Source organism: Tenrec ecaudatus, chromosome 12 (assembly GCF_050624435.1).
Source record: "Tenrec ecaudatus isolate mTenEca1 chromosome 12, mTenEca1.hap1, whole genome shotgun sequence".
Taxonomy (NCBI): Eukaryota; Metazoa; Chordata; class Mammalia; order Afrosoricida; family Tenrecidae; genus Tenrec; species Tenrec ecaudatus.
Window position 1 is genome coordinate 126668047 of NC_134541.1, and position 14753 is coordinate 126682799.

General features: G+C 47.9%; 1 protein-coding gene and 1 non-coding gene across 13 annotated transcripts in view; both read right to left on the reverse strand.

Moving 5' to 3' along the window:
• Positions 1-14753, reverse strand: part of GTF2I (general transcription factor IIi) — a 109295-nt gene that overhangs the window by 64286 nt on the left and 30256 nt on the right. For all 12 annotated transcript variants that reach the window (XM_075564836.1, XM_075564837.1, XM_075564846.1 and 9 more), the window contains 6 exons: positions 11694-11832; positions 6297-6431; positions 6015-6198; positions 5811-5839; positions 1477-1531; positions 915-958 (listed from right to left, as the gene is read on the reverse strand). In XM_075564836.1, coding sequence (XP_075420951.1) covers positions 915-958; positions 1477-1531; positions 5811-5839; positions 6015-6198; positions 6297-6431; positions 11694-11832 — 586 coding nt within the window. The remainder of the gene's footprint in view (positions 1-914; positions 959-1476; positions 1532-5810; positions 5840-6014; positions 6199-6296; positions 6432-11693; positions 11833-14753) is intronic.
• On the reverse strand, positions 8012-8142 carry LOC142423612 (small nucleolar RNA SNORA68). Its single transcript, XR_012779223.1, has one exon. It is a non-coding gene; the product is annotated as a small nucleolar RNA SNORA68 (small nucleolar RNA).

The following is a 14753-nucleotide window of genomic DNA, read 5'->3' on the forward strand; positions in this document are numbered from 1 at the left end:
GCAGTGAATCATCAAGTCTAGCTGAGAAGTGGGAGGGAAGGCTGGTGGAAGAACTGCGGAGAGGTTGGCCCCCGGGGAAGGCCAGTCTCGGCTCAGCCTCCGAGCTAGTGGCCTTGGGCGGCTGAGGCCGCTGGTGGCGACTGTCTTGCTGTCTCCGGAGTCAGAGATCCGGTGCCGTCCTCACGCCATTTCTGACATCACCACTCAGCAAAGGAGGATGAAGACGCGTGCCTTTGTAACCTGCTCTGTAATGCCAGTGGACCCGGCTATCCCCCCTGAACGGCCCAGCAACTTGTGGGAAAATGGGATTAAAAAATTGATGGATGACGTTTTCCCCCAAACATTTTGAGAGCCCCTCAGATGAAGAAGGATGGTCTTGGAGGGAAGGGGTAACCTAGCTGTGTCCTCAGGCTCCTTGTTAGTGGACAGCACCAACCAACGACGTGAACTTCCGCTCGCTCCGAGCATCGATGGCCCCACAGACAGCTCAGGGGAAGCGAGCGGAGGGGACAGACATCAGCCCAGACAAGAGGCTTTTCACAAAGGAACTCAATGAGAGACATGGTGGTGACCTGGGGACCTATGTGCAGAAAGATGAATCTACAGCCTCGGCACATGCAATGTGTAAACACTTAACTCATGGTGAGTTGCAAACCGAAATATGAAACTCCATACGATGCCAGAACAATAGGGCCAAATTTGAAAATGTGTCTAGACAGGTCTATTCAGAGCAATAATCTCACGCGTATACAACAAATTACTTTAGGGGGTCAGTGTATAAGATGACGTACACAAGTAACATTATGGTTAGGGGAGTACTTGTTTACCAGCAAAACAATAAGTAATGAGTCACCATATCACCTTCAAAATGACAGAGATGGCTTCAATCTGTAATTGGACCGATCGGTACATACCAGAATCTTCCGTGGGTTCGGTTTTCACTTTGATGGGACCACAACTGAAAGAAGCACACATGGATCAAACTCAGTGAAGGCGAGAGCGAGCTGTACCCATCCTGCAGACAAATGCTCCTCATGTCACAAGGATACAATGACAACTCACCAGCCCTGGCTCAAGACACCACGGCTCAACTTTAAATGCGCATATTTATTTCAGGTGCAAATAAGAGCTGCCAACTGAGTCCACCTCTTTCACTCCAATGCAGCTCTTGGAGGCAGGGGAAGGAAGCAGACTTGACCTTCACCCTCCTCTTTACTATGCGACCTTCACGCACAAATGTGGCCATCAGATCCACAACATCCCCTTCACCCAGAACTTGCTAGATAAAGCAAAATGACAAGCCCTGGAGCAGAACACATTAATCAGAAACTGCAGGTTCGTCAGCCCCCCCCCCCACCACACACACACACCGTGACTTGACGGCGTACAAAACTGGGTGTAGACTTTGCACTATTCTAACAATCAGCATCTTTGCCAGACGTGGATGTACATGAATCCTGATCAAAATTGCTTTACCTTCCACCTGGAGATAGTCTCGACCGATCCGCATCAGTTACCATCACACGGCCACCTAGGAACAACAAGCAGAAGAAAGGGCGAGACAGTTAGGCTTATGTTTTCTCAGCACTTTCAAACACGAGTCGTTTCCAACGGATGAAATTTGAGGAACCGCTTTCCCAGTTCTGGGTCATATTAAAATGACAACATTCGTTACAAAAACAGGATACTCTGTCCTTCCTCACAGAGAAGAAAAATCAGGTAACAAGCACCTGGCCTTTCCCCCACACGCCAACATCCTCCCTGTAATGAAAATGGAACGTGCAGAAAACCATAACCCACACAAATGAGGTTAAGCCAAAATTATTGCAACAAAATCACAGAAACGGTTACAAACAGGAATGCCAGAATCTGGAGCTGCTTTTTCTCAACACCCGCTCCACCTGGTCTGTTTACACACTTCCAACGGCAGTATTCCCACCTCTGGGAAAACTCCCAACGCTTCTCTTCCACCAAAGAACCCGGTGCTCTTCCATTCACAACCTATCAGAAGGGCACTTTGAGAGCCCTCAGGGACTCCAATCGTCTTCTCTTGAGATGAAAGGTTCTTTTGAGTTTAGGGAACAAAGGGAATTAGGAGGGGCAAGATGGGGCACCGGTGGGCAGCGTGAGGTTTCCCAAGGACATTCTTGTAGGACAGCCGTGTTACTCTCAAAGAACGACCAGGGGCATTGTCCGAAGGCCCAAAATTCGTGAGAATACGGTTTTCAATTCCTTAAAACGCCCTCCTAATAAGCCTGGTGACCACGCTGTCCTGCAAGGACATGTGTCCAGGCAAGCCCTTTGGCGCCAGGGGCCATCACCAACCCTTCTGAGCTGACCCGTCGGCCTTCAAACCTCTCACGGAAGCCACCGTTGTGGTCCAAGGCTTCTGGGTTGTTTTTAAAGCGACCTAACTAGACTAAGCCGGGGGTATTCCTGAAAGAACGGTCTGCAGCCATCCACTGAAAACAAGGACAGGGTTGACGAGGTGTCATTTGGAATGACCCCGAACAACGCTCTTTATGTACCCTCACGCACGACGACGTTGCTGACAAGGTCAGACTCCGACCCCTGCCAGCGAGTCTGTGTGGACTCTCAGTGACCTGACCCTGAAGGACAGGGGAGAGTTGGGTTCAAACGGTCTGGAATCAGACACAGGCAAAGGTGGCCAACTTTTCACTTCACTTTGAAAGAGTGACCTTTTAGAGAAAGCTTTCACTTTTAAATAATGACCTTGTCAAATGGTGGGGGGGGGGAGGGGGATACAGAATAGCACAATCACTCCACAAAGCAGGCATTTCTTAAAAGGACACACACACGCATACACACACGCATACACACACACGCACGCACGGCCGTGACATTAGCTGTCCCATTCTGGAGAAACTCTTGGTGGGCAAGAAGCACAGCAAGTTTACTTACAATGGCCAAGAAATGACAAAACCGCGTTTCTATCTGCAGCAATTGAAACATGAATGAGCCACCACACAGGCAAAACTTCAAAAGGGAAAAGGGGTCTGCAGCAACAGCAAGACCATCAGGTCCGCAGGGCTGCTGTCTTGGTGACAGGGATGGCAATGATGGTGGTGATGGAGGTGGTGGTGGTGGCGGTGTGTGTGTGTGTGTGTGTGTGTGTGTGTGTTAAACTCCGGCACACGACACCTCAATCCAGTTTTCAGTTGATTTTTACTTTCTTAACTGTCAGCGAGGCCACAGTAGGAAGGCAAGGAGTACAGACCCTCCGGCAGACCCATTTTGAACACTTGGAAGACTGCAGGGTCACCCTGTCAAAGGGCTCCATTCTACACTAAAGCCCTTGGCATAAAGGAACAAGGCCGTCCAGACCGATCTCAAACGTCGGAGGAAAAGAAAAATGTAGCGATCACAAAACAATGGCTTTGAGACGTAAAATATGATAGGTATTTTCCCTCTATAAGGACGGTACAGAGTAGATACTAATAAGCACTAAGGACTTTAACACGATAGCATTATCGATTCTGATCTGCCTTCAGCTCTGGTGAGCCGACACAGCAGCTGTCCCTTTCCCCTCCTGCACCCTGTGCCCTCCCCAGGCCCACCCTCCACTCCGCGCTCCCGGAGCACGAGACCGCCTCCCTTTCGGCACATCAAGCTGTAGCCGCAATCTGCACACAGCAGGTTGTCAGGGAGTCTTCTGGCTTCTCCACTGCTCAGCAAACAGAGGAAACAGTACGGTGAAGGGATAGAGCACGGATACACCGCTTTCCTGGCTTCCCTTTAGGCCTTGCAGAGTCTGCCTGGTATTGCAGCGACTTGGTCTGGGGTCTGTCAGGCCCCTGCAGGAGCACAGTGAAGTAAGTGTGCCGCAGCCGCCTCCGGTGGAAATGCTCCCCGTCACTGATCATGACCAACCGCGCGACGCCCCGGCGTCCTCTGCTTTCAGTCGAGCCCCATGTCACACTTACTCGGCCTGTGGTCCCTTATCAAGGTAAGAACAAATTACTCAGCGCCATTGTTCCTTACTCTTCACAGCTTACTGCCCGCTTCCAAAGAACTCGAACCTGAGTGACATCATCGATCCCCCTTCTGGGGAGCATCCCTAAGACGCTCTCTGCCATGCGCTTCCACTCTACACTCGGCTCTCAGTGAACTCAGCGTGGCCATCAGACAATCGGCGCTCAAAGCTCTGATGCTCAGCTATACGACTGTGGGCTGCCCGTCACCACCACTCCACGTCATCCCTCACGTGCCCTGCCTGTGACTGGTGCTCAGTGAGCATCAGAGAACTGAGCAGCAGTAAGTGTGCGCGGGGCGCCAGGCGGCGACCTTACACACACAAAACCTCAACTATCTCTTTTTTTTCTTTTTAAAATCATTTTATTGGGGGGCTCGTACAACTCTTATCACAAGCCACACATCCATCCATTTTGTCAAGCACATTTGTGCATTTGTCGCCATCATCGTTCTTAAAACACTTGCTTTCTACTTGAGCCCTTGGTATCATCAGCTCATTTTTCCCCTCCCTCCCCACCACCCCTCCGTCACGAACCCTTAATAATTTATAAATTATTAATATTTTGTCATGTCTTACACTGTCCGATGTCTCCCTTCAACCACTTTTCTGTTGTCCATCCCCCAGGGAGGGGGTTATATGTAGATTATAGATCCATGTGATCGGTTCCCCCTTTCCACCTCATCTTCCCCTTACCCTCCTGGTAACGATACTCTCATGACTGGTTCTGAGGGGTAGATTCTCTGTGTCCTGGGTTCCCTGTGTTTCCAGTTCTTATCTGTACCAGTGTACATCCTCTGGTCCAGCTGGATTTGTAAGGTGGAATTGGGATCATGATAGTGGGGAGGAGGAAGCATTCAAGAACTAGAGGAAAGTTGTATATTCTGTTGTTGCTATACTGCACCCTGACTGGCTCGTCTCTTCCCTGTTACCCTTCTATAAGGGGATGTCCAGTTGCCTACACATGGGCTTTGGGTCTCCACTCCGCACTTCCCTTCATTCACAATGATATGATATTTTTCTCTTTGCTGCCTGATACCTGATCCCATTAACACCTCATGATCGCACAGGCTGGTGTGTCTCTTCCATGAGGACTTTGTTGCTTCTGAGCTAGATGGCCGCTTGTTCGTCTTCAAGCCTTTAAGACCCCAGATGCTGTATTTTTTGATAGCCGGGCACCATCAGCTTTCTCCACCACATTTGCTTATGCACTCGCTTTGTCTTCAGCGATCATGTGGGAAGGTGAGCATCACGGAATGCCAGGTGAATAGAACAAAGCGTCCTTGCGCTGAGGGAGGACTACCTCCAGTACATGTTATAGCGAAGCGCGGAGCTGGAAACAAACTTCAATCTCCACTTTCTCGGCTCAATAAAGCTTTCAACGATTTACAAAAACGCCCAGACCCGAGGCGCCAACTGCATACTTTTGCCCAAAAGAAAGAGGAGCCCTTACAATGCATTGTAACCTTGCACACTGCCCACTGTGAGCCAAGCAACGGAGACACCTTTCTGAAAGCCACAAACTGAAGAATGCTAAATTAGCAATGTACTTCAGCATCTGCTAATTTTACTGCCCTCTTGTTAATGTTGGTGCAGGGAAGTCATAAATTCAATTTGAGTAAAGTTTGAAAACCGTGTATTGTATGACAAAAGCACTGATCGTATGTACTTGCTGCAAAGAGAAATCTGAGTCTTGTTTTTCTGCTATTAAAGGTTACTTAATAAAGACTTGTTTCCATTACAAAGAAAAAGAATTTAAATCTAACAAAATGGGTTTCAAAAGCAAGCCAGGTCTCATGCAAGCAAAACAGTAACTTACCGAGATGCTTTTTGGGCTCGAGGAAAGGTCTGCATGAAAACAAAAGCAAACATATAAGAATACAGAAAACAAAATTAAACCGACAGACATCATTCAAGTGACTTTTGCATTTAAACAAGAACCTTAAAAACACACCAAAGTAGGCTCACTATTCAAGTTCATATGAAAGACTACTGGTGGGTGGGAAGGGATAAAGTAATTGACCTCTTAATGATGAAAGAAATCCCTGCTTTGTTCTCCAGAATCCACTTCAGGGTCGCCAGATCGTAGTGCTCCGGGTGTTTGAAGGACACGCCCTCAGGAAGGCCCTGCACAACCACAGCCGACTGGTCCCTCAGCATCTTCTCATAGGGGACGGGCACCACTGTGGACTTGCCGAGAGCTTTGCCTGGGAGGCCGGGAGAGGAGAGGGGCGCTGTGAGCTGCAATCGACCGCATGGCAGTGGGCCTGGCTGGGCCCTGTGGAGTGTGAGCACAGCCTCCTACCGTAGCAGAAGCAGAAGTAGTCCTCCACGGTTTTCCTGAGCGTCTCAGTCTCTACAGCATCTACACTCATCCGATTGGCCTGGGTTGTAGATTTCATTTTACTCATCTCTGCAGCCTTTTCTTCTTCTTCAACACCTGTTAAAGCATTAATAGGGTAGCTGTAAAAACAACTATCAATGTAGGCATTAATAGTTCCTTAATACCTGAATTCATCAGTATCTTTATTCATCATATTCTGGACATCAACCATCATCACCTTTGGCCTTTCAGAGGGGAGGGAGCCCTGGTGGCGCAGGGTTCCTGTCATCTGTTCATCGCAAGGTCAGCAGTGCAAAACCACCAGCCACTCAGCGGGAGAAAGACGCAGCTTTCTTCACCCATAAAGAAACCCCCAGGGGGCAGTTTGACCCTGTCCTACTGGGTCACTGTGAGTGGGAATGGACTAGCTGGCAGTGAGTTTGGTCCTGGATGGCTTCCTCCACTCCAGCCACGACCTGAAATTTGTTCTCAAACAACGGAAGGGTAGAGACGAGGGTGGGGATTTTACAACAAAACCTAAAAGCCAGAAACCCAGTCCTATAACAGGAAATGAGGGTCACTCTGAAATGCAGGGAGCAATAACTAAAAGTACCAATCAGCCACCGCAGCCTTTACGTTTTTGTCTTGAATAACTAAACGTAATGTGTGAGCTACAAGTTGAAGAACGAGAAGCCAGTCACCACAGAATCCTTTTCAGGGGCAGAACGAGGCGGAGACCAAGGGTGAAAGGGTTCTAGATGGTGCTGTGGACACGTGACATGCATGTGACAAAACCAATAAAGCTGTATCAAGAGTATCTCGTCAACTGAATAACGGGGGCACAGAAGCACACCACAGTCCCAGGAGAAACTGTGCAAGTGGGGAGACATCTGAGGTCAACGACTGGTCTCTTCCTGTCTGCAGCAAACAAGGGTGAAGAAAAAGAAACATCAAAGGATTGTTTTCTTCAAAGAACACTCCAAGGGACAAATGAATCCCCACAACCACAGCCTCAAAGACCCCAAGACAAGAACTGGATGGTGCCCACACACCCCCGCTGGCCACCCTAAAGAGGGGGAGGAAAGGCCGAACAAAACTCAAAACAGCAAGGGCAAATGGACACAGCAGCCCCTGGGAGGAAGCAGGAAAAGTGTGACTCTTGGAACTTTCACCCAAATCAATCTCTCTCTCTCTCTCTCTCTCTCTCTCTCTCTCTCTCTCTCTCTCTCTCTCTCTCTCTCACACACACACACACACACACACACACCCTTTAAAACAGGAAACTGAACAGAAGAGGAAAATGACAGCTCCGTATTGTCTATGCAGATTTTATATCAACCTAAAAATGGAAAGTCTACTGAGAAATAGCAAACGTTCTAAAACTGTGAGCAGCCCCACTGTAGGCAAGTGGCTGTGTGTACAATGCACAGTGGAGTCCAAGGACTGTGTGCAAGCCCTGCAATGCTCACTCGTAGTTTGCTTCTCGTGTATTGACGACTTGCAGGCATGGCACCAAATAGCCAAGGCAACATGGAAGAACCAAGTAGGAGGTCTCACCCTTTGCGATCTCAAAACCCATTATCCAGCCACGGTCATAGAAATTGCTCGTGACGGGTCCAGTGACAGACACACAGACCAAGAAAACAGAAATGAAAACCCGGAAGTAATTCCATCTGTAGCTGGTTTTCTTTTTTCAAGCTTGTCGAACCTTCACATTCACTCTGAGGGGCACGACGCAGCCCCTCAAAGGCGACAAGGCCCACTTGCTGTGCCACCACCCTTCCAACTGCTGCTACGAGAAGCCACAGTCCCTGGGCTTGGGTGCAAGACAAAGCTGGCTTGCCACAAGAAGGCTCTTTCGTGCCGCTGGCCAAACACTATGAACAGAGTAGGCCCTAGTGCAGAAACACTAGCTGATTGATTGATGAGGCCGATTAGCCTCAGCAACTACTCATTGCTGTCATTGGTTTTAGGCATTCTGTTGTGAACGGGGTTCACCCAGCAGATCTGTTTTCCATTAAGCTGCTGTTTACAACCCAACTCCTCTAGGATTTGTTTCCTTGGTTTGGAAGCTCAGGGTCATCCTTCATGGGACTTCCGATCAGCCTAATCAATCAGTTAGTGCTTCTGCACTAGGGCCTACTCTATTGATAGGCCTTGGGGCCACAGTAAAGGCTCCCAAGCAGTCACCCGAGGTCTCCATTCACCTGGTGCCACAGACTAGAGGAATACAGAAGGAGTAGCGAATTGATTGCAGAAACAACTGCCTCCTTTGCTAAGAGAACCCAGGAATTAGATGGTGCTTAACTATCATTACTGAATATTTTGAGCCAAGATTCAAAAGAAGATTCCTAATCAAAAGGGGGAAGTCATTAACAGAATTCCAAGGGGGGGGGGTCATCGCAGACTCCAAACTTTTAGGAGCCTAAAGGGAAATCTCCAAATTATCACCGGATAATCTGAAACCAAAGTTCTCTCCTGAAGTCCAAACTAGAGTTGACAGCTGACCTAATCAAAGGGTCCCTATCTCGATGGGATCAAGTGGCACTCCAGAGAGGAGATAGGAGCCACAGAGGACGTAGGAGCAACTCATTTAAAAAACTCATAAAACACAATGGAACTATGTGTAGATTGTGATAAGATATGTATGAGCCCCCAATAAAATGATTTTTAAAAGTTGAGCAAAACCATAACAAAAAAACCCAACAAACTCATAAAATAAGTAAAAATGATTACACAAGTCGAAGAATGTAATCAGTGTCACTAGCTTGCACGTGTACAAACTATTAAGTTGGCGTGTGGTTTGCTGTGTTTGGTCTTAAAGCAAAATTAATAAAATTAAAAGTGAAAAAAAAAAAAGAAACACCACCTAACCCCTGCAAAGATGGCCCTGGTTTCAGAAGCAAAGAAATGGGAAAGGCGAAGGTTGGTGAGGACATCCCCATGTCTTCACTGCTCGCAGGGTTCCCCCATGGGAAGCATGGTGGCGCTTCTGCTACATGGCAGGAATCCCGACACCATCTGCTCTACAGCCCCCTTCCTGGGCAAGAGAAACCTGGGCAGAAGTCTAAACACCTCCCTCACGGAAGCAACCTAAGTGCCCAACGACAGATGAGGGAAGAGCAAAAGGTGGGACAGCGGGCGGCCCCGTGGACCACCCACCACACTGCCATGAAGACATGCATGAGCCCTCTGCACAGCGCAGAACGTGGATGAAGCCAGCGGACCTTATGCTGGCTGCACTGGGTAGTACCTGATCGCGGACGACTGATCCCTAGAGCAGAGTGTACCTACTCCTCCAGCAGCAGCAGCTTTCGGGGAGCTGTGCACGGACCCCGGTTCTCCCAGAGCTCCTTTACAGAAGAAGAAGCTATTATTTTGGGGGCTGGGAAAGGCAGCCTATAGAGTGTCATTCTGAGAGTCTTTAAATATACACTGAACCGATCTCTTGAGGTCACCTTTGAGCTAAATAAGAGGCTGGCCCATGAAATATGGTATTTCACCCATGGGTGATGTGCCCGCTTACAAACCACTTAGATGAGACCAGATGGTCAAAACGGACTCTACAGCCAAAATGAGAAGGGAAGGGCCCCGGGAAAGTAGAGTCCTGGAAATAGTAGAACCAGAATGTAGCAAATGAAGATGAAGGCACGTTGCAAAAAATGTAAACAACAACACCGAATAACCTGCATGGAAATTGATCAAGTGAGAATCCTGTTTGCTGTGTAGCCTTTCCTCATAAACAAAATAAAATCCTATTTCTGAAAGAGACTTGAGACTTATTCTTTTAAGCATGATGACTTTTGTCATGAAAGAAAATGAAAAGATGAATGCCAGTAGGGCAAGATTCTTCCCTTCCAAACGCACCAAACTCCCCGAAGGCTGGACTCTGACCTGGGAAAGCACCTAGCATGAAAGTCCAGGAGGGAAGGAACATAAGCATGGATGGGGATACAGGATTCAAAGGACAGATGGCAGTTGATATACACATAATTGAAATAAAATCGAACAAGCCAAAAATATATCAATATAACCACAACCTTAAAATTTCAAAAATAAACATTGCTAAATGTTGATTTTCTATTATAAAGTATAAAAGACTATAGAGATGGGTGGATAAGAAACTGGTGGTGAGGGGATTTTTTTTAAGTAAGGATTAAAAATACAATTTGAAATGAATGGATTAGCAAAACTTTTTATTCACCCAAATGATCATGCACTGATTCTAACGAGAATGGAAATTTCCTCTTGGAGGAAAAAAAAAAAAATTTTTCCTCTTAGAGACCAAGGTCTTCTTCTTGGCCTATAAATACTCCTGTCCATTTTGTTTTCTTTCTGTGTCCAAGAAAACGCTGTCTCATTGAAGCACTACTCAGAACAAGACTTGTAGACAGCTTCCAGTCTAAAACAAACTGGAAAATTCCACAGTAAATTTTTCTACTGCCTTTTTCAAAGGCCAAATAAACTCCCCAAATCTCTCAGTTGTAAGGTCCTGAGATTCCTGGAAGAATTTGGAAAAGTCAGTTCCACTGATGGAGTGGGAGCCCTATCCAACCTTGCATGATGCTTCTCTAACGCACCTGCCCAAAATACTTGCTGCCCATCATCGGGAAGGGGAAGGCGTGCCTGGAGAACCCATCTCATCGATCCCAATTCCCCGCCTTCTCACGGTGCTTCCTGCCAGTGCAGCGTGGCCTCACACAGGGGTAAGGGACAAGGGCTTCGCTGTTCTCAACTTCGTTCCTGTTTACTCTCAGAGCAGTGGTTCTCCACCTGCCTCAGGCCACGACCCTTTTGATACAGTTCCTCATGCGGTGGTGACCCCCAGCCATAAAATTATTTTCGTTGCTTCATAACTGTCATTTTGTTATTATGAATCGTCATGTAAATATCTGATATGCAGGATGTATTAGGCCACCCCCGTGGAAGCGTTGTTCGACCCCCAAGGGGGTCGCGACCCACAGGTTGAGAACTGCTGTCTTAGCGTGTCATTGCAAGGAGCCCTGGTGGCATACAGAAGGACATGAGGAAAGCAGTTCAGACCCACCAGCTGCTCCTCGGGACAAAGAGGAGGCTTTCCACTCCCAAAAGGAGCTCCTGCCTCGGAGGCCACAGGAGCAGTTCTATCCTGTCCTACCGGGTCGCCACTAGTCAGGACGGGCTGGATATGTCAGTGAGCCCGGTTTCTTTCTGAGAAAGTATCAAGGGAGAGTATCGCTTGCGCAAACCACTTTTCACATGTCCAAATACCTCCGAGGGCATTTCAGAAAGAATTCTTACCATGAATCTCTGCCGGCTTAAAAGAAACTACGACACATCAGGTTAAAAATTTATGTGAGAGAAAAACAACAACGATACAAGTATAAATAAAAGGCGTACAGTATTTCACGAAATCTTTCTGAAAATCCTTCCTGGTGTTGACAAAAGCACGTCCTCTCTCCGTCCCGACGACGAACACGTCTGTCTCGTACACTGCGATGCAGGCCACCTCGGCCTTGGACTTGGCCAGCTCTTTACACTGAAAGCAAACAGAAAGCATCATGGTTTAGACCCCTGCGTGGATTAACAAACTAACCCGTGACTTGTCTCAGTGGACCATCTAGAATCAGGTGGTGTTGCTACATTCTACTTATGCCCAAGGGGAAGACAGACAGATGGACAGACAAGTCTCCATTTTTCAAAAACGCACTCATTGTCCTAGACTCGTCTTTGCCCTTGATTTTAAACAGGAGAAAATAGCTTATCGGTAGGAAAAAAAAATTTATCAGTAGGAGGGCAGAAATCCTTTGTCATCTTTTATAGGGCTAATTCCCCAAGGTTCAGATTCCGTCTTGGTGAGCTTGGTGAGCCGGCTTCCTGAGGAGGTCTCTTGGTCACTGAGCCGGGAGGGAAGGAGGCAGGATGGGCACAGGATGGGAAGCTCTATCCGAGGCGCCTGCTCAGGGAGGGCTGTGCTCTTGGCCGAGTGGTTCCAGCGCTGGCAGAGCACTGAGGGAATGCAGGCGTCCGTCGTGAAGCAGGATAGGGACCCCTAAGGGCCTCCACTCACGTTCCTCTTCAGTTTTCTTTGAGTTAGGAGGCCAACGAGAAGTCTGACGGGACAGGATCAGTGTTGGAATATGGATGTGCTAAGGTTTCCCAAAGAAATTCTCATAGACCGCCTGAGGTGCCCTTCAAGGAAGGGGCAGGTGGTACACGGCCTTGATGGAACAACTTCCTTGGTCCAAGTTTCCTGGCCTTTTTCTCGTCGATGCAGTATTCTGTCATTTCCTTAAAATTTCTTCAATCAGAGAACGCCCCCTTGGTCATCCATGTATCCTTCGAGAAGAGTCCATCACAACGGCCCTTTGGAATCTTGTGAAAAGGTGACATGACCTTGTAAGCTGACCTTCCTGTCTTGGATTTCACTGGCCAGCAGGTCTCCGGGAAGCCAGTGCCCTGACTGGGTTTTCTCTTTGTTTGCAGACCGCGGAAGGAGACGGCGCTGGCGTGCTGCTGAGCGAACGTGTCTGCAGCCCCGCGGATTACAGGGATGTGTGGACGCAGCTTCTGTTTAGAGAAAGCCCAGGTGTGCCTTCACTTTCCCTTCTGTGAATGCAAAATCATTCCTGTGTATTTTCAACACAATTGCCGATGTTGGCCATTCCAAGTGCCCGTCCTAAAAGGGACGCTGCGCTAATGATCTGGGAATGATATTTAAATGCATCTGGAATGAATTTCTCAGAACAGCGTCAGAGACATGAAATAACCGATTCAAAAACGTAAATACTTTCCAGTGTTTTTCCTAAGGAAATCCGATCAGCTTACGTTTCCATCTTCGCTTTACGGAGAGCTAACTCACGGTTTCTAACATGTTTCTGTGCGTCTTCTCCAAACAGCTTTGGAAAAGTCCCCCGAATACCCAAGAGGTCAGAAAACAGGAGCACAGCTGACACTGGTGCTCCTGTGTCTAAATTGAAAAGAAAGGGGGTGCGGGGGTGACAGATACATAGAATGAGCTACCCCTCAACTGTAGAGGTACATGGAGCCCTGATGCAGCTTATCAAATGGATAAACCTGGGAACTTTTGTGCAGAGTGAATTAAATCTGACACAAAAGGATGGGGACTGCACGATTCTGCTTTTTTTTAAAAATGCACGAAAGGTAAACTCAGAGACAAGAGAGTGGGTGGGCGGGGCGGAGGGGAGAGGAGCGTGGGGAGTTACTGTTTTATGAGGATCGCGTTTCTGCTTAGAGTGACGAGAAGGTTCTGGAAACAACAAGGCGCGAAATGGTAGCAGAACATTGTGAAGGCGGTTCATCGCCATGACACTGGACGCTTGGAAATGGTGAAAATGGTCAATTTTATGGCGTGTGCATTTTGGCAGAATTTTTAATGCTGGGGGTGTGTGATAGCCAATAACTCCGTCCGTATGTATTAAAATTACAGAGTGTTGGTACATTCTTTTCTACAGTCGTATCCGGGGGCCTATTTCCCCCCGTTACTGTTTCCCTATTTATCCGTAAAAGCACATTATTGATTTTAAGTACAGAAAAAGTGCTTGTGTGTCACTGACGGAGTGAAATCAGTCAGCCACAGAAAGATAAACATGGCAGGATCCCACCGGGAACAAAAACCTCGAGTGGGCACAGACGTACAGAGCAGAGGTAACGGGGGTGCGAGGGTGAGGCACTGAGTGCGTGCGTGGTGACGGGTACATCTGGACGTGGGTAATGGGGACGACTGTAACACAGAATGACGGTAATTACTGTCGATGAGTTAAACCGGAGAAAAATGTTCAAATGTCAACGTGTGTGCTATAAATTGAGTCGCTCTAGTTTTTTTTTAACTGTTTAGCTACATTGCTGTTGTGAAGTGCCACGGGAGTAGGTTCAGGCGCACAGAGACCCTGTGCACGACAGAACAGGCGTCCTGGTGGCGTAGTGGGTTACACTCCCTGGACTCTAACCACAAACAGTTCAAAACCAACAGCCGCATTACAGGAGAAAGACGAGGCCTTCTCTGCCCAGGAACAGTCCCACTCTGTCCTGTAAGGTCATTAGGAATCTGACTTGAGCGATGACAGGGCGTTTGCTATAGGACAGTGTGATACACCAGAGTGCCAGTCTGGGCTTTTAAGACGTCATCTTTAGTGGAAATGTGTCTTCTTTTCATCTAGAATTGCAGTGGACACATGAGGCAAGACTCTATTTCAATCGTGTGCGTGTGTCCCAACAGCCGGTTTTTCATTTGCTGGAAACCAGAACTCCCTTCTATAGTTTAGGAGTACAAGGCCACTCTCTAATTTCTTAGGTCAACATTACTTCTGGATAATAGTGCGTATAAAAAGTCATCTTAAGTAAATCATTTGACACCGAATGAGATGTTCGGGACTCCCTGGGCCCAGGAGAGGACCTCCGACCTGGGGCTGAAGCAGCCACTGGTCCCAGTAGACGGAC